At 30.8% G+C, this 23,546-nt stretch overlaps 1 protein-coding gene across 1 annotated transcript in view; it reads left to right on the top strand.

Moving 5' to 3' along the window:
• Positions 1-13,602: 13,602 nt before the first annotated feature.
• Positions 13,603-23,546, top strand: part of LOC112704057 (uncharacterized) — a 39,673-nt gene continuing 29,729 nt past the window's right edge. Inside the window, exons 1-6 of the mRNA XM_072198625.1 lie at positions 13,603-13,765; positions 15,715-15,892; positions 16,396-16,446; positions 21,080-21,210; positions 21,320-21,436; positions 22,303-22,422. Of these exons, the coding sequence (XP_072054726.1) occupies positions 15,716-15,892; positions 16,396-16,446; positions 21,080-21,210; positions 21,320-21,436; positions 22,303-22,422 (596 nt within the window). The 5' untranslated portion in view covers positions 13,603-13,765; position 15,715. The remainder of the gene's footprint in view (positions 13,766-15,714; positions 15,893-16,395; positions 16,447-21,079; positions 21,211-21,319; positions 21,437-22,302; positions 22,423-23,546) is intronic.

Here is a 23,546-nt window from a genome sequence, read left to right as displayed (position 1 = left end):
ATTTCAGCCAGAAAATATCTGAAATCACAGAAAAACACACAAACTCATAGTAAAGTCCAAAAAGGTGAATTTTAACTAAAAACTAATAAAAATATACTAAAAACTAACTAGATCATACTAAAAACACACTAAAAACAATGCCAAAAAGCGTATAAATTATCCGCTCGTCACTTGACAGAGGGCTCTCATGGAGCCTCAGAGATGCTCAGAGCAATGTTGGAAACTCCCAACACCAAACTTAGAGTTTGAATGTGGGGGTTCAACACCAAACTTAGAAGTTGGTTGTGGCCTCCCAACACCAAACTTAGAGTTTGAGTGTGGGGGCTCTGTTTGACTCTGTTTTGAGAGAAGCTCTTCATGCTTCCTCTCCATGGTGACAGAGGGATATCCTTGAGCCTTAAACATCAATCACAGCCTTTGCTGTGGCTAGGAAGGGTCTGCCAAGGATGATGGATTCATCCATTCACTTCCCAGTCTCTAGGACTATGAAATCAGCAGGGATGTAATGGTCTTCAACTTTTACCAGAACATCCTCTACAAGTCCATAAGCTTGTTTTCTTGAATTGTCTGCCATCTCTAGTGAGATTTTTGCAGCTTACACCTCAAAGATCCCTAGCTTCTCCATTACAGAGAGAGGCATGAGGTTTACACTTGACCCTAGGTCACACTAGGCCTTCTTGAAGGTCATGGTGCCTATGACACAAGGTATTGAGAACTTCCCAGGATCTTGTCTATTTTGAGGTAGTTTCTGCCTAGACAAGTCATCTAATTCTTTGGTGAGCAAAGGGAGTTCATCCTCCCAAGTCTCATTACCAAATAACTTGTCATTTAGCTTCATGATTGCTCCAAGGTATTTAGCAACTTGCTCTTCAGTGACATACTCATCCTCTTCAAAGAAAGAATACTCATCAGAGCTCATGAATGGCAGAAGTAAATTCAATGGAATCTCTATGGTCCCAGTGGGAGCCTCAGATTCCCATGGTTTCTCATTAGGGAACTCATTGGAGGCCAGTGGACGTCCATTGAGTTCTTCCTCAGTGGCGTTCACTGCCTCACCCTCCCCTCCAAATTTGGCCATGTTGATGGCCTTGCACTCTCCTTTTGGATTTTCTTCTGTATTGCTTGGAAGAGAACTAGGACGGAGTTCAGTAATTTTCTTGCTCAGCTGACCCACTTGTGCCTCCAAGTTTCTAATGGAGGACCTTGTTTCAGTCATGAAACTTTGAGTGGTTTTGATTAGATCAGAGACCATGGTTGCTAAGTCAGAGTTGTTCTGCTTAGAACTCTCTGTCTGTTGCTGAGAAGATGATGGAAAAGGCTTGCCATTGCTAAACCTGTTTCTTCCACCATTATTGTTGTTGAAACCTTGTTGAGGTCTCTGTTGATCCTTCCATGAGAGATTTGGATGATTTCTCCATGAAGGATTATAGGTGTTTCCATAGGGTTCTCCCATGTAATTCACCTCTTCCATTGAAGGGTTCTCAGGATCATAAGCTTCTTCTTCAGATGAAGCTTCCTTAGTACTGCCTGGTGTGTTTTGCATTCCAAACAGACTTTGAGAAATCATATTGACTTGCTGAGTCAATATTTTGTTCTGAGCCAATATGGCATTCAGAGTATCAATCTCAAGAACACCTTTCTTCTGATTAGCCCCATTGTTCACAGGATTCCTTTCAGAAGTGTACATGAATTGGTTATTTGCAACCATTTCAATTTGTTCTTGAGCTTCTGTAGGCGTCTTCTTCAGATGAAGAGATCCTCCAGCAGAGCTATCCAAAGACATCTTGGATAGTTCAGACAGACCATCATAGAAAATACCTATGATGCTCCATTCAGAAAGCATGTCAGAGGGACACTTTCTGATTAATTGTTTGTATCTTTTCCAAGCTTCATAGAGGGATTCTCCTTCCTTCTGTCTGAAGGTCTGGACTTCCACTCTAAGCTTACTCAATTTTTGAGGTGGAAAGAACTTTGCCAAGAAGGCATTGACTAGCTTTTCCCAAGAGTTCAGGCTTTCTTTAGGTTGTGAGTCCAACCATATTCTAGCTCTGTCTCTTACAGCAAAAGGGAATAGCATAAGTTTGTAGACCTCAGGGTCAACCCCATTAGTCTTGACAGTGTCACAGATTTGCAAGAATTCAGCTAAAATATGATGAGGATCTTCCAATGGAAGTCCATGGAACTTGCAATTCTGTTGCATTAGAGAAACTAATTGAGGCTTAAGCTCAAAGTTGTTTGCTCCAATGGCAGGGATAGAGATGCTTCTCCCATAAAAGTCGGGAGTAGGTGCAGTAAAGTCACCCAGCACCTTCCTTGCATTGTTGGCATTGTTGTTGTTTTCGGCTGCCATGGGTTCTTCTTCTTTGAAGATTTCTGTTAGGTCCTCTACAGAGAATTGTGCCTTAGCTTCCCGTAGCTTTCGCTTTAAGGTCCTTTCAGGTTCAGGGTCAGCCTCAACAAGAATGCTTTTGTCTTTGCTCCTGCTCATATGAAAGAGAAGAAAATAAGGAAATATGGAATCCTCTATGTCACAGTATAGAGATTCCTTGAGGTGTCAGAGGAAAAGAAAAATAGAAGGAAAAAGTAGAAAATTCGAACTTGTCAAAGAAGATGGAGTTCGAATTGTGCATTAAGGAATAGTGTTAGTTCATAAATAGAAGGATGTGAGAAGAGGGGAAGAAATTTTCGAAAATTAAGTAAAAGATTTTGAAAAACTTTAATTGATTTTCGAAAATAAGAGTGGAAAAGAAATCAAGTGATTTTTGAAAAAGATTTTGAAATTAGAAAATAAAAAAGATATGATTGAAAACTATTTTGAAAAAGATGTTATTAAAAAGATATGATTGGTTTTAAAAAGATGTGATTGAGAAGATATGATTTGAAAAACATTTTAAAAAGATTTGATTTTAAAAATTAATAACTTGGCTAACAAGAAAAGATATGATTCAAACATTAAGCCTTTCTCAACAGAAAAGGCAACATACTTGAAATGTTGAATCAAATCATTAATTGATAGCAAGTATCCTTGAAAATGGAAAGAAATTGATTTTGAAAAAGATTTGATTTGAAAAAGATTTGATTTTGAAAATATTTTGAAAACTACAAAAAAAATTGATTTGAAAACAAAATCTTCCCTCTTGTGCCATCCTGGCGTTAAACGCCCAGAATGGTGCACATTCTGGCGTTTAACGCCCAAAACACTACCCTTTTGGGGGTTAAACGCCCAGCCAGGCACCCTGGCTGGCGTTTAAATGCCAGTTTGCCTTTTTCACTGGGCGTTTTGAACGTCCAGCTTTTTCTGTATAATTCCTCTGCAGTATGTTCTAAATCTTCAATTTTCTGTATTATTGACTTGAAAAGACACAAATAAAAAATATTTTTGGATTTTTAATGATGAAGAATAATCAAGATGCAACTAAAATCAAATAACAATGCATGCAAGACACCAAACTTAGCAGTTTGTATACTACTGACACTAACAAAATGAGAATGCATATGAGAAACAACAAAACACTCAAGACAAGAGAATTTAAAGATCAGAGCAAGTAAATCATCAAGAACAACTTGAAGATCACTGAAAACACATGAAAAATGCATGCAATTGACACCAAACTTAAAATGAGACTCTAGACTCAACAAGAAACATACAATATTTTTTTATTTTTATGATTTTGTAAATTTTTTTGGATTTTTCGAAAATTAAGTGAAGAGGAAAAATAAAAATATCAAAATTCTTAATGAGAATTCCAGGAATTATGCAATGTTAGTCTAAAGCTTCAGTCTAAAGAAATTAGGCATGGCTAGTCAAGCTTCAGCAGGACATTGCATTCAAGAGCTAAATTGATGAGAATCAATCAGCTTTGGTGATGATAAGAACATCACCTTGAAACACTAGAATTCATTCTTAAGAACTCTGAAGAAAAATACCTAATCTAAGCAACAAGATGAACCGTCAGTTGTCCAAACTCAACAATCCCCGGCAACGGCGCCAAAAACTTGGTGCTGTTGCCGGATCAGAAATTTGGCACTGATGTTACCGGACCAAAAGCTTGCCGAAAACTCGAACAATCCCCGGCAACGGTGCCAAAAACTTGGTGCACGAAATTGTGATCATCAATGGCGCCATCAACATGGTACGCTCAATTGTACTCTCAACTCTTTATCACAACTTCGCACTAGTAACCACCAAGTGTACTGGGTCGTCCAAGTAATAAACCTTACGCGAGTAAGGGTCGATCCCACAGAGATTGTTAGTATGAAGCAAGCTATGGTCACCTTGTAAATCTTAGTCAGGCAAACTCAAATGGTTATGAATGATGAATAAAACATGAAGATAAAGATAGAGATACTTATGTAATTCATTGGTAGGAATTTCAGATAAGCGTATGAAGATGCTTTGTCCCTTCCGTCTCTCTGCTTTCCTACTGTCTTCATACAATTCTTCTTACTCCTTTCCATGGCAAGCTGTATGTAGGGTTTCACCGTTGTCAGTGGCTACCTCCCATCCTCTCAGTGAAAATGTTCAACGCACCCTGTCACGGCACGGCTATTCAGCTGTCGGTTCTCGATCATGTCGGAATAGAATCCAGTGATTCTTTTGCGTCTGTCACTAACGCCCTACAATCGCGAGTTTGAAGCTCGTCACAGTCATTCAATCATTGAATCCTACTCACAAAACCATAGACAAGGTTTAGACCTTCCGGATTCTCTTGAATGCCGCCATCAGTTCTAGCTTATACCACGAAGATTCCGATTAAGGGATCCAAGAGATATCCACTCAATCTAAGGTAGAACGGAGGTGGTTGTCAGGCACACGTTCATAGGTGAGAATGATGATGAGTGTCATGGATCATCACATTCATCAAGTTGAGGAACAAGTGATATCTTAGAACAAGAATAAGCCAAATTGAATAGAAGAACAATAGTAATTGCATTAATACTCGAGGTACAGCAGAGCGCCACACCTTAATCTATGGTGTGTAGAAACTCCACCGTTGAAAATACACAAGAACAAGGTCTAGGCATGGCCGTGAGTCCAGCCTCCAAATGATCTAAGATAGCATAAGAATAAAGATAGCTACCCGGATTAAAATACAATAGCAAAAGGTCTTATTTATAAAGAACTAGTAGCCTAAGGTTTACAAAGATGAGTAAATGACATAAAAATCCACTTCCGGGCCCACTTGTTGTGTGCTTGGGCTGAGCATTGAAGCATTTTCGTGTAGAGACTTCTCTTGGAGTTAAACGCCAGCTTTTGTGCCAGTTTGGGCGTTTAACTCCCATTCTTGTGCCAGTTCCGGTGTTTAACGCCGGGCAGTTTTGAGCTGATTTGGAACGCCGGTTTGGGCCATCAAATCGCGGGAAAAGTATGAACTATTATACATTGCTGGAAAGCCCAGGATGTCTACTTTCCAACGCCATTGAGAGCGCGCCAATTAGGCTTCTGTAGCTCCAGAAAAAAATCTACTTCAAGTGCAGGGAGGTCAGAATCCAACAGCATCTGCAGTTCTTTTTAGTCTCTGAATAAGATTTTTGCTCAAGTCCCTCAATTTCAGCCAGAAAATACCTGAAATCACAAAAAAACACACAAACTCATAGTAAAGTCCAGAAAAGTGAATTTTAACTAAAAACTAATAAAAATATACTAAAAACTAACTAAAACATACTAAAAACATACTAAAAACAATGCTAAAAAGCGTATAAATTATCCGCTCATCAGAGGTCGATACCAATCTCCACGGGTTAGTTATTCTCTTCTCAACACTAATATTCTGTTTTCTTTGTTTGTTCATTGTTGCATTGTATAATAAATTGCATGTGTAGTTGAATGTTTGCATTTAAATACTACTTGGTTGAAAAATAATAAGTTTCTTTTTAAGGCCCTATTTTTAAAAAAATTTCACTAATTTAAGTTTAAAATAAAAAAATTTAAATTAAAATTTTCTAAATGTTAAATTTGTTTGGAAGTTGTATTTGGAACATAGTTAAAAGCTAGAACACACAACCTGTGAGATTTGAGCTTATTTACATGGTTACATTATTTAACCATAAATATTTTATTCTTGTGTGTTTTCTTCTCTATAATTGTAATCTATATTTTGTTACATTCTATATATCCATTATTTAGTGTATTTACATGCTTGCATATGATTGAGGCCATTACTTATTTTTGCTCACTTATCCCAAATAAGCCTACCCTTTTATGCCATCCTTGTTAGCCCCGTTGAGCCTTTTAACTCCCTTCTGTTTTATAACCACATTACTAGCCTTAAGTAGAAAAACAAAATAAAAATCCCAAGTTGAATCCTTGGTTAGCTTAAGATATATATTGTGTATAATTTAAGTGTGGAGAATCTTATGGGAACATGGGATGATAGAAAAAAAAAGTAGGAAATTAAATTGAATAAGTTATTTAAAAATTTGGGAAGCATGCTCATGTGAAATCAAAATAATTAAATTACCATGTGTATTGATAATAATAATATAAAAAATAAGTAATTAAATAAGGGGATACAAAAAAAACAAAAAAGATATTACCCCTAATGCAAAACAAAAAGAATCAATGCACATGGGATAAAATTCAAAAATAAGTTTGATATATGAGCATGCAATATAAAAGTGGAAAAAATTTGGGTAGCTAGGTAAAGTATTTTAAATTATATAAAGTATGTATATGTTAGGTGAGATCTTAGACTAATCAAAGATTCAATTTATAGCTCACTTGGCTATACATATATCCTCACCTTTACCTTAGCCCCATTACAACCTCGAAAAGACCTCATGATGTTTGCATTGGTATGCTAAATAATTGTTGATTGGTTAGATGAAGAACAAGGTTGAGAAAGCATGACTAGGGAAGATGTGAGTGAATTAACCCTAGACACTTGAGAGAGTTAGAATGATATACACTACCAGTAAGGGTTTAGTGCTTGATTCTATGTTCCCTGCTCTCATGAGCTATCTTCTTACAAGTTTACTTGTCTTTTATTGTGTGATTTGAATTAGTGGAATTTGAATTATTTATATCTTGGAGAATTTATTTGTTTTTAACTAAGTAGATAGAAACATTTTGCATGTAGTTGCATCCGCATAGATAGGTTGCATTGCATACTCTCTATCATTCCTCTTCACTTCTTTATAGCTTCTCTTGAGTTTAGCATGAGGACATGCTAATATTTAAGTGTGGGGAGGTTGATAAATCACTATTTTATGGTTCATCTTGTGCTCAATTGAGTGGTTTTTATCAAGCCTTTGCCCACTTATTCATATGATTTGCATAGTTTTACATTCTCCTTCCTGATTTTGTGCTATGATTAAAAACATGCTTCTTTGACTTTTATTTCCTTTTATTTAATCTTCTCTTACTACCATTAGATGCATTGATATGTGTGTTAAGTGATTTCAGAGATTACAGGGCAGGAATGGCTTAGAGGATGGAAAGGAAGCATGCAAAAGTTGAAGGAATACAAGAAATTGAAGAAATTGCTAAGCTGTCAGCCTGACCTCTTCGCACTCAAACGGTCATAACTTGAGCTATAGAGGTCCAAACGATGCGATTTCAGTTGCGTTGGAAAGCTAACGTCCGGGGCTACGATTTGATATAAAATTTAGCATAGTGACCGTACAGGTAGGAGACGCGAACACGCGCTCCACGCGGACGCGTTGTATCTGCGAAAATCAGCGTGGCAGATTTCATAACCAGCGAATTCTGGGCTATTTCCAGCCCAGTTTCAAGTCCAAAAAACATAGATTAAAGGCTGCAAAGTGGAGGAATAAAGGGGAGGACTCATAACACACTTTTCATAATTTTAGATGTAGTTTTTAGAGAGAGAGGCTCTCTCCTCTCTCTTAGGATTTAGGATTAGGATTTTTAGAACATAGGAATATTTTCATCTTCTTCAAATCTCAGGTTCAATGTTCATTTTTTTTATTTTCTCTTTTACTCTCAAATAATTTAATGCTTGTATTACTTATGTTGCCTATTTGGCTTATGAGCCATTCATGTTAGGATTTTCTTTATTTAATATAATTTGAGATATTTTAGATTCATGATTACTTTTTCCTATTTTTAATTTAGATTATTTACTATTGGCTTTAATTGATTATTTAGAGACTCTTGAGTTATCAAACTCATCGTGATTGATAATTGCTATTTTTGCTAATTGATTTGAATTCCAATAACTCTAGTCCTTTCTTAGGAATTGACTAGGACCTGAGGATCAAACTAATTAGTCCACTTGACTTTCCTTTGCTTTAGTAAAGGTTAACTAAGTGGGATTAAAACTCAATTCTCACACCATCGATAAGGATAACTAGGATAGGACTTCCAATTTCTCGTATCTTGCCAAGAGTTTATTTTACAGTTATTTATTTATTTTACTTGTCATTTAACATACTTCTTCTTTACTTTCAAAACCCCCAATCTACAAAACTCATAACCACTAATAAGAACATACCTCCCTGCAATTTCTTGAGAAGACAACCCGAGGTTTAAATACTTCGGTTATCAATTTATTTAGGGGTTTGTTACTTGTGACAACCAAAACGTTTGTAAGAAAGGACTTTTATTGGTTTAGAAGCTATACTTGCAACGAAAATTTATTCTGAATTTTAGACCACGCAAAAGTCCCTCTCTTCGCGTGGCTAAGTGTATCTTTATGAAGGACTTGTCCTTTTTTCATTAAAAAAATGAGTATTATGTGAAGAGCAATTTGCTTAAATATCTCATATAGTAGTGAGTAAGGACATTAAGAAGTATTAGTGAATAAGTCACTAAAATTGTATTATTGCAGGTAAAATTTGATATATCTGAGGTTTACTTATAAGCTATACCTTGCTTTTAAACTTGGAGTGAATTTATTGTAAAGTGCAAGTTTTGCATGTTTGCATAGAAGGATATATAGCTTCTAACTCATGACATGTTCATATAGTTACTTTACTCTCAGTGAATGAACTATATAGGTTTTAGCCAGAGGTGTTGATTGTGATATAGCTTTGCTTTCAGTAGAAAGTGATGAATTCTGGAGAGATGTGGAACCTCTCAGATTAGGACGATTGCCGCATCTTCAGGTTTGAAATAGCTTTCTTTTTATTTTTTCCCTTTTTTTTAATTTGAAAATTGTCAGTGTTTCAATGGAAAATGTTAAGAGAATATATACCATACAATTTGTCATAGAATATATTTTAATCTGCTCTTATATTTAGTAATGTAGTGAGGTTACTAGGATCTTGCACAGAAGGTGTTTGTGGATTTGACGAGATGGTGGCAAGGAAGGAGAGGAAGTATTACATGCTTAGTGGGAAAGGGGGTGTGGAAAAAACAAGCTGTGCTGCCTCCCTTGCAGTGGGATTTGCAAATCATGGGCACCCCACTATGGTGGTTTCAACTGACCCTGCTCACTCCTTAAGCGACTCTTTTGCTCAGGTACTTAACGAGACCAAGAAAAATCTCTTGATTGTTTAGTTTAGTAGTTCTTCAATATGGATAAAACGTCAGAAGTGCAATGCTACAATCTCATTAGTAATTCTTCAATATGGATAAAACTTCACTACAATAAGTCCACTTATAATCATGCATGAATTAATAAGAATCATATCCAAAGGTAAAACAAGAAAGGTTTGAGATAAATAAATTTAGAGCTATAGTGTGAGATTAATAACTTATGATTAAGTTAACTCTTGAGTGTTATTACTTTTACTAGTTGCTGCTGCTGATATGCATATGGTGTGAATATGAAGACTAATAGACTAGGCATATAAATCATCTTCCTAAAACAAACGGAAAGAATAGCAAGATTGTTCATAGTTGGAGACAACATAGCTTGAGTTTGAAATGCCTGTTTCTGCATTTCATGGGCTCATTGCCGTGCATGTATATCATGTTCTCTTGATTTTTCTGAGATTGCCTTTCATTGCACTCACGAGTCTTACTGCCTGCTGCATATGTTTTGTTTGTTTGACAATTCTAGAAACCCAGAATTCCAGCAGTCTGTTAAGGAGTTGAAGCAAAAAGCGGGCGAGCTGAAAGGGGTAAAAGAAGAGTTGAAAGAAAGGTAAGTTTAGCATTGTGGTCGCCATAATGTAATAATAAGCTTCGAATTTAGTTATTAATAGGTTGAGACATACCCTTGTATGTCAAGGCTTGCTCGGAACTTCAATAGAGGGCCTGGGATGATGAAATGGTGAACGCAAAACAAAGCAGAAAATTGATCAGCTGTACAAAAAGGTGGATGGAGTGTGGACTAAAGCTGAAGCTGCTGCAAAGAAGGTACAGTTTATGGTCGTCTTTCATTATTGGAAATATTGGAAAAACGCCAGGCTAACCCTACTATAGATCAAATATGCACTGTAGCGTGTAATATAGAAAAGCTTCTAAATGACCCTACACTGATCTGGATGCAAATTGAAGTATTTAATGGTTTAAAATGGTGCTGTTATTGGGCATAGTACTGCTGTCATTGCCCAAATTCTTTGCTGGTTATCTTATGCAGCAAAAACTTTTGATTCTTCCAAATCAATTATTTTACACATCTAGTTGGGAACTAATGATCCCCTTGATCTACTCTGAATAACCTGATATGTTGCCTGGAATTTGATTAATAATTAGTTTGAAATATCAGCTAATCTTATAGTAGCTATTTCCAAGCTTAGTAATTATAGATGTATTCTTTGAAGGATATCTGATCATTTCATGGACTTTAATTTTGTTTACTTAACAAAACTTAAGCTCATGTCAATATAACCATTAATTAGAATCTCTATTTGTTTAGAAATCTATGGTTTTTTCTTTCTTTCATTTTTTCCCTCAAATGCATTTGCACTGCTTGCAGCATAACTCTTTCTACCCCTGATAAGGTGTGTCCCGTTTAGCTAGTTTCAGTGATACACCCTACACTACAAGGAAGAACCAACCTCAATAGATTTCAAACTATCCTCAACAATTTTCTTCAGATTTTGGATTCCAATTGCACACATTCTCCTATGAAGAACTTTTAATAGCCACCAAGCATTTTGCTTCCTTTGGGATACTCGAAAAAGGAAGTTTTGGCATAGTATATCATGGTAAGAGGGTTTCAAATAATAATAATAATAAAAATTCTGATTGTCTTGTCTCTCTGGTGGTGATTGTATTTTATTTCATTTTATTTTTATTAACTTTGCGATTTAGGTAAACTTCAAGATGGGAGACAGATTTCAGTCAAAGATATATATATATACATATACATGACATGCCTTTTAACTTGTATGCATATGAAGGGAATGAATATGTATGTATGAATATGTGCAGCTGTTCTTGGCTAACCAAGAGAAATTCCACAAAGAAGCTGACAAACATTACTGGAAAGCAATAGCTGAGATCATCCCTCGGGAGGTTCCGAACATCGAGAAGAGGAGAGGGAAGAAGGAAGCTGAGAATAAGCAGCCTGCAGTGCATGTAATTCAGGGTCGAAAGCCAGGGAAGCCTACTGATCTTTCAAGAAAGCGCCAAATGATCTTAAAGCTCAAACAGAACCCTCCATCTCACATGATGCCTCAAAAAGAAGACAAGGATTCCAAAAATATGTTGAGGATTATAGTTGATGTATCAATACATTTTCTTTATGCTTTGAATTATATTGACTTGTTTGTTTATTATAGTACCTTTCTCTTAGTTTGATAATACGATAAACTTGTTTATTTTTTGAAATATTATAAATATTCGAATATAAGTTAGATGAAAATTTGTATTCATTAAATTTATATTTATTTTGTATGAAAATAAGTTTATTTTGCAGTGAAAAAATCTAAAAAAAAAATCTATTTTACCTTACTGACGAATTTACAGACGAATTTTCTGTCTGTATTCAAAGTGTGGGAAGATTTTTCAAGGTTCAAATTACAGACGAAAAATCTATCGGAAAATCCGTCTGTAATTACAGACGAAAAATCCGTCAGAAATTTGTCTGCAATTACAGACAGAAAATCTGTCGGAAAATCCGTCTGTAATTACAGACGAAAAATCCATCGAAAAATTTGTTTGTAATTACAGACAAAAAATCTTTCAGAAAATCCGTCTGTAATTATAGACGGAAAATTCGTCTGTAATTACAAATGGAAAATCTGTCGAAAAGTTCGTCGTCTTCGGGAAATGAATGGAGAATTTACAGAGGAAAAATCCGTCGGTAACTGATGAAATTCCGTTGGTAATTTTTGACGGAAAAAAATCCGTCGGTAAATAATTTCCGACAGGGCTTTTACAGAGGGACAAAATCCATCGGTAATTTCGTCGGTAACCAAAAATCTGTCTGTAATAAAGATTAAATCTATCTGTAAATCTATTTGTATTAATCCATTTTCTAGTTGTGACTAAGGAAGGTGTAAAGTTTTCCACAAAAGGTGATATTGGAACTGCAAACATTGTCTGCAGGCATAACTCTTATGTGGACAAGGTAACAGAGATTTATTTGTTCTTTTTATTAGGAGTACACAAAAATTCATAAAAATAAATCATATTTTTATTAAGAAAATAATTATTTTTTTATTTATAATAAAAAATCTTTATTAAATATAATTTTTTAGAGGGCTGCTACACATACAAGTTTTTTTGGCTTACAAGTTTTACAAGTTGGCACAAGTTCAACAAAACACACGCATTACACTCCACATTCAAGAGTAAAAAAACGCACGTTATTCAACCACTTTCTGTTTTTGAAGCGCACTACTCACCATGCATTATGAACGACTCTTCTTCTTCTTCTTCCTCCATGAAAACGAGTTTTTTGCCAAATTTGAAGATAATGAAACTTCAGAAATACACCCAAACGATTACAGAAATACACCCAAACGGTTACAGGAATTCACCCAAACGATTATAGAAATACACCCAAAGGATTACAGAAATACACCCAAAGGATTACAAAACTACATCCAAAGGATTTAAAAAAATACAACCAAAATTCGTTGAAGTACACCTTATGCATAATTCAAAACTCTTTCTCTTTCTCTTCCTCATCTTCTGCTACTTCTTCTTCTTCAAAAACGATTTCAGAGCTTGATGTCAAAAAACAATAGAAATCAAGAATAACGAAGAAAGAAATAGAGAGAAAAGCACGTAAATGAAGAAGGAGAAAGAGAAGACAAGAAACGAAAGAAAAGAAGAAGAAGAAAAGGAAGAGGAAGAAGAACGTGCAGCAAGAAGAAGAAGAATGTGCAGTAAAAAAACAATGGAAATCGAGAATAACGAAGAAAGAAAACAGAGAGAAAAACACGTAAATGAAGAAGGAGAAAGAGAAGGCAAGAAAGAAAAGAAAAGAAAAAGAAGAAAAAGAAGAGAAAGAAGAAGAAGAGGAAGAGGAAGGTGCAGTGAAAACGTACAGTACAGTTTAAAGTGTGTTATGACTTGTAAATACTTGTATAAAAAAACGCTTGTATGTGGAGAATTATTCAATTTTTTATTATATATAATGTTATCTTTACGTGGATCTCAAAATTAAGGAACTTATTATGCCAAGCCAAGAGGCGTTGACTAAACACCGTGGCATGTTAAGGTGTCATTGTTGAAATGATCCTTGTCACCACAAAAATGTGTGTTATCTTTTGTAACCCTTATTTGATGGCAACCGTAAATTGGTAATGGCCAAAACAAGATCGACTCCAAATCTCATTCCTGGCAACAATAGTTGTTATTCATTCATATTCTTTTGTTGTCACCGAAAAGAGGAGATCGCATCCCATTATCCCTTTGCAAATCCTTCTTGCTAGCCCTGAATCATCTCATCTTTTTCTTGTAAGTATGCATCTATTTTTTTAGCACTTATTACTATTATTATTATTATCTTTAATTTCAGGTGCATCGATCTTAGGTCAGTAGAATTTTGTTGCAACGTACATGGATAGTCATGATTCATTAACTGGTATAGGCTTCATCATGTGTAATATATAAAAAATCAATTTGTTTTCATCTTTTGTATTGAAATTACCATGTCTTTATGGTCTATCTTTAAATGAATAATTATTTCTTCTTTTTGTGATTATTCTCGTTACTTACATTTTTAAATGAAAAATGTTAGAAAATTATTAAAATTTATTTAATAATTTAATAATATATTTTAATCTATATTTTTAAATATTAATAACTAATTAATAAATAAAAATCAATAAATTATGATAATCATTTAGCATTTCTTATCATTTCTCTTTTTAAATATATATGATTGTTGTTGTTGCCTTGTAGTTTTTTTTTTTCGTGATCCTTGTAAATATATACTGGTTAAATTGTCGTACTTCATAGTATGTCAAATTTGTACCTATTTTTTTTATAATTCTCGGCTCATCATATTTGAAATTGTTAGTACTTTTATTTGATAGTTGGTATCTCTCTCCTACTTTGGACATATTCACTATTACATTGTTTGAGAAGAGTCATTTGCAATAAATAACCTATTGAACCAATAAATCTTACTCTATTACATTATCACTTTACAAATTTTTTAGATCTAAACTCTAAATTATTATAAATAATTTCCCGCACATATATATATAAGTTATTATGCAGAATTAGGCTATGTAATTTGATTATAATAATTAATTGGGCGTAGCTATGACTTTATCTGCTTTGTCTTTGACAATCTTGTTTAAAAATTGTTTTGAATCTTTGACTTTCAATTTGTTTGTTTCTAAGTACAATAAAAAATAAAACTCAAGATCACTTTTGAAAAAAAATTGTTCGTTTTTTTTAGTCCATAAAATTCAGTAGAACTGAATCTTCTAATTACATTTTGTAGGTCAATAGAATCCTAAAATTAAACGTACAAAATATGATTTTAATGACTAAAATCACCTACGGAATATAACTTTCAAAATTTTGGTTTTTTTAAAATTTTTGTGATAAAAAAAAGATAAAATGTATTTACCATTTTAGGAAGTTAAGAAAGTACTAATTTTATCTGTTTATTTATTTTTGATAATTCTTGATATTCTAAAAAAAGTATAAAAAGTTAATTTTTGATTAGTTAATATTAATTCATTTTTTAAATTTTAAAAAATTTTAGTTTTTGAAAAAATTAGAATTTATGATATTGAGTAATTTTAGGTATCAATTTTTCTAAATTAATATTAGCTATTTTTAAATTATTTTATTTACTTTAAATTCTAGACCTTAATTCATAAATTTTTAAGGCCTTAACCCTACATCTTAAATTATAAATCCTAAATTTTAAGTTGACTAATGTTAGCTAACTAAAACTTGATTCTCCTATATTTTTTTATAATTTAGAATTAAAAATTTATAATTTATGATTTAAAATTTAAAATAAATAAAATAACAAATTGGCTTATTTGAGTGAAAAGAAATTGACTTCTTAATATTACACATCTCAAAAATAGTCAATAACGTATAATTTATAGAGAAATAGACAAATAAATTTCTAAATATTTTATCAAATAAAATAAATCTCTCATCAAGTTAAAATACAAACAAATCCCTAACATTTATAAACGGGAGACACATAAAATCTCTTCGCAATGGTTTAAATCTGATTGGAAGAAATCTATGTGTTTTCTATTTATAAAGATGAAGAACTTATTTGTAATTAAATTTAGTGAACAATTTATTTATTTTTGAGATAAAAAAAAAAGTAAGGAACCTATTTGCTATTTTTTTTTTCACGGTTTTGATAATTATAGTTATAAGTGCAAATTTAGAATTTTTATTCATCGAATTGGTCTATATGTTAGGATGGCCACAAGTTTTAGCTATTGGGATGATTGCGTTAACCATCGTGACTTAGAAGCAATGTGGAGGGTACCTGAAGTCAAAGCCGAATGGTTAAAAGCTGGAGAAGTCAAAGGTCAAAAGGTTCACCTCTCACGTGATCCTGATGGCCAACCTTATCTAACACAAACTGAAATGAGGGTAATTAAATATAAGAATTCTACCTAAATTAATTTCATTGAGTTTGAAATTTCTTGTTATTTGATACTAATTATAAAATGTATATAAGATGTTATGATGGCGTTCATGGAAACATAAAAGGAAGTTGTCGTTATTAGAATTTGATTAAATTTTTTTTTTAATTTATAAGTTTTTACATTTTCAAGTTTGTACTTAAATTTTTAAATCTGTAACTACATACTAACTAGATTCTTATTAGCAAATATGTCTAAACATATTTTATTAAATTAAATATTTTTAGAACAATAAATATATAATTATAAATTTAATTATAAATATAATGAAATTATAAAGGCTAATAAAATAATTTAATTCAGAATTTGAAAGGCCCGTTTATTTATGAGCTTCTTTTAAATTTTTTATTGGTTTGTGGAAAAAAATATAAAATGGTGAAAATAATAAAAATATATATTTAGATAATCACTTTGTTATTTTTTACTTTGTTTCATGTTGAATATTTTCAGGCTGTCACAGACATTATTATTAGAAGAAACTTTCCTTCACAGATAGACCCTGTATGTCTTTATTTAATTTCAGTATTTTATCTGTCTTTATTCTTTATTTTCTCAACTTTGACTAATATATTGAAGAATGTTGAATAGAACTATAGATATTATCTTTAGATGTTAAGCGTGTATGAGTTGTTACGTGTTAGTTAAGACTGTTAGGCATTTTTAGGGGTAAGTGTAGTCAGAGAGCCCTTATATTTTAAAGAATAAAATATATTTTTTGTCTTTAAAATTTATTAAATATTTTAAAAATATTTTTAAATTTTTATTTTGTTTAGGTTTTATTTTAAAAAATTTTAATTTGTATCAAATATATTTTTGATAGCCAAATTTTAAAAAAAAAATAAAACTAATTCAGTAATAATACATAACATTATATCCAATTAGCTTGTATTGAATTTTATTCTTGTAAAATTGTTACCGATAAAATTAAAATAAAATAAAATTTAAGATTATTTTTAAATTTTTTAATAAATTTTAAGAATAAAAAACATACTTTGTCTTATTTTAAAAGTTGAAATCTAGTATGCCTATTTTTATAGTTTACGGTGACAACAATAATTATATAAGTGTTGTTAAAATGAAATTTATATATTTTTTATATTTAATAATATTTTTTTTTGTTTAATTACTTTATTAGTTTCTATAGTTTCGTAAAATTTTTAATTAGGTCCTTATACTTTTATATTTTTTCTTTTAATTGGGTCTTTGCACTAATTTTTTTTTCAATTAGGTCCTTCTTGATAGTAATTGACTTAATTGTATAAGAACCCAATTAAAAAAAATATTAATGCAAGGACTAAATTAAATAAAAAAAAAGTATAGAGATCCAATTAAAAAAAATTGATGCAAGAACTTAATTAAAAAAAAGTATAAAAATCTAACTAAAAATTTTACAAAATTATAAGAACCAATAAAATAATGTAATATTTTTTAAAAAATATTATTAAATAATAAAAAATATTATTTTAATTTTAATAATATTTTTTAAAATACCATATTCACCATGCCATCATAGCATATATATTCTAGAATAATTCATTTAAAATGGCAGTTGCTCCCATACATATTTCAATAGTGCAAAGATATAAAGTGAGAGAAAATAAGAGTAGATCTCTTTTTTTTTTTCTTTTCTACAATGAATATATTTTGTATGGAGCTTTTTTTAATGGGAAAAGTATTTTCTGGTCCTTCATGGACTAGGTAATAAAATAAATTAATAAAAAATATTGGAATGAGTTCACAAATAGATAATAATAGTAGTTGGGGATGAATATTAATTGTGAATCTCTAATAATCAGCCTTTTGAACAGCTTTACTATTTTTAACATTCATCATTTTCACCACGCCTCTGTACTTGTTCTTAGAACTACTTCCGTTTTCACTTCCACTTTCACCACGCTTTTTTCTCTTCAAATCATGATCATAAAAAATTATTCAAAATTAGAATTTCTACCACCACTTGCAGCACAAGATGACCCATCTTCATCATTCATATTATTATTATTATGTTGATCAATCCAGCCAACACAAGTATCGCTATCATCATTTCCAGTTGTCAAGATCGAATTTTTAACTTCTAAATTAGAATTTCCATCAACCCCATCATCCCAAAGCAAATCCTTGAGCTCCTTGTGCACTACGTTGTACAAATTCGAAAGCAAGTAATCAGGCGCATCTGGGTCGTTGAATTTATCATAGATCCCCACGAACATCCAACTGTGTTCCTCCAACACCACCATGTAACGATCCTCCACTACTTTTCCCTGATACCACTAAATATTCTGGTGACTTTCTATTGTCGCTGCAGTTGAATCATCGTCTTCTAAAAAGTTCCATTTGCTGCTAAAATTTACGCTGTTTTTTTGTCAGGATTAGGACCAAAAGAGGTCCAAACCAAAGAATAGCACACAATAGCCAACCCGATCTATCTCCCTGCAACTCAGCATCTGCTATCCTGTGACACACCAAACTTGCACTTTTCATCCATGGCGGACCTTCAAAAAAAAGTAATAGCGTTGAACTAGAACAAAAAAAATAACTCATTTAATCTAAAAAACAGCACATCATAATCAATCCGATCTATCTCCCTGCAACTCAGCATCTGCTACTCTGTGACACACTAAGCTTGTACTCATGGCGGATCTTCAAAAAAAAAAAGTAATAGCATTGAACCAAAATTAAAAAAATAATTCATTTAGTCCAAAAAATAAATAAACCGAATTTTATAACTCAAATTGAACCAAATTACGTTGAATCAGTCTGCAAATTTATTAAATTTTAGGTGAAATATAGAATTTTTAATTATTGCTGTACGGGAGCCATTTTGGCTATTAAAATAGTATTTTTCTATTTGATTCACTAAGGTTCAGAAAATACTTTTTCCATCAAAGACATTCTCTACTTTGTATTTTTTTCTATATATATTTTTACTAAGTATCTGAGTTCTTCTTCCTTTTAAAATATGACTAATTATATTTGTTGAATGATGTACTTATAGTTTATCTCTCTCATTCTATTGACTAAGTAATACAGTAACTTTATCTCTCTGAAAACTAACAATATATTACTTTTAAAAAAAAAAGTAGAAATAAAAGACGTTTTCAATACTTGAAGGACTTGTTTATGTTTATTTCTAAGAAAATATCTTTTTTCGAGTTATTTTTTTTTAAAAATATCTTATAGAAAAATAAAATTAATTTTATATTTGGATATCTTGTAAAAAAAAAATCTTATCAATTACATTTCGATATAACAAAATATAAAAATATTTTTTTATTTATTATGTGAAAAAAAATTAAAAAAAAAAATTTTAAAAAAAGATGTAAATTGTAGTTTTTCAAATAAGATATTTTTCATTTTTCTAGTGTTTTTATTTTTACTACTAGAAATGTATTAAACATGCTAAAAAATAGAAAAAGATTTTTTATTGAAAAAGAAATTTTATCAACTTAATGGCACCCAAACAAACACGAAAATTCTTTTTAAAAAGTCTATCCAAATGTAAAATAATTTGTCTATTGAAAAAAAATCTTTTTTGAAAAAGATGAAAAAAATAAGTATTTTTTAAAAGTTATAATTTTATCAAATTTACAATTAGATTTTTGTATTTTTTTTAATTGAACTTCTACTCTACTTTTAATTTTGTAGTTAGGTCCTTTTCATAACAAAAATATTAAAATTAACAAAATATTCTTTTCAAAAAATATGTGATCAAAGATCTAATTAAGTTCTTAATTATGGGTAACTTCAATTTGTGAAAAAATATTCTAACAACTTTTATACTAACAAAAATTTAATTATAAAATTAAAAATAATATAAGGACTCAATTAAAAAAAAATATCAGAACCTAATTATAAATTTAGTAAAACTATAAGACCAATAAAGTAATTAAATCCTTTCTAAAATAGGAAAAAGAAGAAAAAACATAACTCTCTAATATTGAATGAAATTATGGCTATCAAACATACTAGCTTAGCTCAATTAGCCTCAGACCACTCAAGTTTGCTTTAGTCATAGGCTATAATTTTCAACCCAAACTGTTTATGGTTTGCTTGACGGATTAAATGGAATGGCCTGTTTACTTTTTTATTTTATTTTTTAAAAAATATTTTAACAAAAAAGTTTATTTTTAGACTAAAAATCTTAAACAAACAATATTTTTTCAGTTGATGAATTGGATTTTTGGATCGAATAAAAAAAATAGCAAAAAATATACAATTTTTTAAAAATATAAAATGAAATTTAAATGGATCATCTATTTAATCTATAAATTAATTCGTTTAATCCGTTATTTTTTTAGATTAATCGAATTTAACCAAAAATTTAAATAGCCTTAATTTTAAAGATAAAATTGGATAAATAAAATGGCTCAGTAAATATAGTCCATTTTGATAGCTATAAATAAAATGATCTATTAAATTATAGTTACCAATGTTTTATTTAATTTGAGGATCTATTTTTCTTCAAAAGCGACAATTAAAAGGGAGTAATGCAAAAAATGTTTTAAATACAAAAAAATGTACACTTGAGATGTATAAAAAAAAATAGTGGTACAATAAGTATCATTTTTCTATTGTAACGGCTTTAAATTTTATTGATTTCCGTTACTTTCATGAAAGAAATTAATACTAATTCTAAAAGTTAAGTACGATTTTGGTCCTTAAGAGATAAGTCAAAAAAAATTTTTATCCACAATCTTTTTTTTTTTTTACAGAAAATCGTTTCTAATGTTTAACTTGATTTTAAAATTGTCCTTACCTTAGGGACCAAAATCGTACCGAAATGACGACAAACATGGAGGTAGAGGTGGATCATGGACAGCTTCCTTTTTTTTCTTTCCTTTTGCAGGAACAGAAACACTTTTTTTTCTCTTATTTTTTTATTCTATAACTTTTCATTATGGACAATTTAATTTAAAATTTTAATATTTAAGTAAAAAAGACGATTTTAAAATTTAGTTTTAAATCTTAAAGATAATTTTGTATGAAAAAATGATAAGAACAAAAAAATTTTCCACCCGTATCTTAAAAACCAAAATCATAGTTAATGGCAACTATAATTATTAAAGAGCATTATACTTAGACATTATCATTTAAAGGGTCTCATTATTGTTATATCCCTAATTATTTTTTGCAGAGAATGGTTTGTGCTATTGCTGAACTTGAAAGTGATAGACAATTACTTGTTATGCGAACTACCCCCAACTCTAAAGAGCTTACTGTAGGCCTTATGCAAATCTTACCAAAAACTGCTCATTGGTTGATGAGGTATATATATATATATATATATATTGCCAAAATTAAAGTTCTTCATTCATTTAATAATTTTATGATTTTCTATGATCATTAAGGTTAATTAATGTACCTTAGCTTACAGTGACTTAGGTTATGGCGCTTATGGAATAGAAGGGAGTCAAGCTCTCCTTTTTCAACCATTTACAAATGTATATTTTGGGGCTGCTTATATTAGATGGTTATCAAATTTCGAAGATATGTAAGTTCTATATATATATACATATAGACTTCAACTTGCTTTTCATTCAAAACGTGCTTTGCACTTTGCATGTTACCTAATTCATGTATGAAGGGGTGTTCAGGGCCGATTTAAAAATAAATTAATTAATTTGATATAAAATTAGTATATATAAATTTATAAATTTTATATATTAAAATAATGTTTTATTTTTAAAAATTAAATTTAACAAATATTATATATTTTTGTACCAAAATAAATTATTCTAAAACAAAAATAATATCGCATAATATAAAAAATATTAATTAAAGTATAAAAGTATAATATAATATCACTAATTTTACTCTAAAATATATGTTTTTATTGTAAAACATAATTTTAGGTCAGTTCGGATGACCTGAAACATAACTCAAATTCCACTAAAAAATAACTCTGGATAAAAATGACAAACTTAAATCTAGCAAAATATGTCTAGAATCCGAGTCGATCGGATTTTTAACACCCCTGCATGCATGTATATGTTGTGTGTCATTAAAGAGTTTGTCATGAAAATTATTTCTTTCAAAAATTTAAACGGGTAAAAAGAGATACATAAATATATAGTTAATTAGTTATATTTTTATCATGTTCCCTCATATATCAATTTTTTTAAGTCTGCTTAAATAATATATATATATATATATATGTTATTTGTTTTATACTAAAAAAAAAATTTTAGAGTCAATAAAAATTAAATTTTAGACTTTTAAATTATAAAAATTCTGATATATTATAAAACTATTCTTTTTAAAAATTTAAACCAATAAAAAGAGGCACATAAATAATTATATATTTAACCGTTTTCTCTTATAATAAATTTTTCCTCTAAAATAATTGTTATCTTGCAGAGCAAGAAGTGAAGAGTTTATTGTGAGAGCATATAAAGGTGGCACAAAGAGAGTAACTCACAAATCAACTTTGCAATTTTGGAAAAGCTATCTCTTAGCCAAAGAAAGTTTTCCATCAAGGTGAACCCTCATCGTGATAGATTATTGAAAATGTGTTGTTCCTTCAAAGTTCTCAAACTTTAATATGGTAATTTAGAAACGTTTTACTCTTATTATTCAGTTCTAATAAGAAAAGAATAATACAATTAAAATTGATTCATAATTAGTCAATAAAACTTTTGTACGTAGATTCAAAAATTGAAAAATTGTATATCAAAAATTTAAATAACACAATGTACAAAATTTTTGATAGACTGATAGTTAATTATTATTGACTATTTTTTTTTATTTTTCCGTATTTATCCTTTATTCTTATGTGAACTTATATAAATGTTAGGATCTGTTTGTTATATATAGAAGGTAATCTCAAAATTGTTTGCCGTGTGATATGTAGAAGCTAAGATACTCCTTTTTTTTTTCCCTCCAGGTGTAGTGTAACCAATAGAAAATATGTTGTGCTTGTTTATTTTTTTTAGAAATAAAAAACTCTACACAATAAAATGGAGCAAGTAGAACAAAGAATAAACAAAATAAAGTTAGAAACTATAGTCATTTCTGACACAATAAAGTGGAGCAAGTCAGAACAAAGAATAAACAAAATAAAGTTAGAAACTATAGTCATCTCTGACATAGCCATTAATAACTATAGGAGTCTTGATAGTTGTTCACTGTACTATTTTATTGATGATTTTCTCTACACCCAAGTGTTTGTTTTTAAAAATTATATAATTCTTTTCAAGCCAAATATTCTAGATAACAGCAAAGTAACTAAGCAACCATCGTTTGTGTTCTTTTTTTCCTTTAGGAGCTTCAATCTAACTCTCAAAGTGTTACTTAATTTACCTGGGACCGTCCACAGTTTATTTGACACAAACAACCAAACACACCACACTTACCAAAAATATTCACAACTAATAAACAAGTGAAAAATGTGCTCTACCTCTTTTTTACACAATACACAAAAAATATATTTCTAACCAATAACACCTAGTTGACACAATCTTTCTTTAGTGTTTACTCTTCCTACCAAAACAAACCAAACAAATAATTCAACTCTTGGTGGAACATAACCTCTCTATATAGTTCTAGTAAAACTGTAACTGATGATATCCTCCGGGATTATTTCTGCCTGCATAACCTGCACA

Source organism: Arachis hypogaea, chromosome 7 (genome assembly GCF_003086295.3).
Source record: "Arachis hypogaea cultivar Tifrunner chromosome 7, arahy.Tifrunner.gnm2.J5K5, whole genome shotgun sequence".
Taxonomy (NCBI): domain Eukaryota; kingdom Viridiplantae; phylum Streptophyta; class Magnoliopsida; order Fabales; family Fabaceae; genus Arachis; species Arachis hypogaea.
The sequence above is the reverse complement of the archived record's forward strand: the minus strand, read 5'-3'. Positions and strand labels throughout refer to the sequence as shown.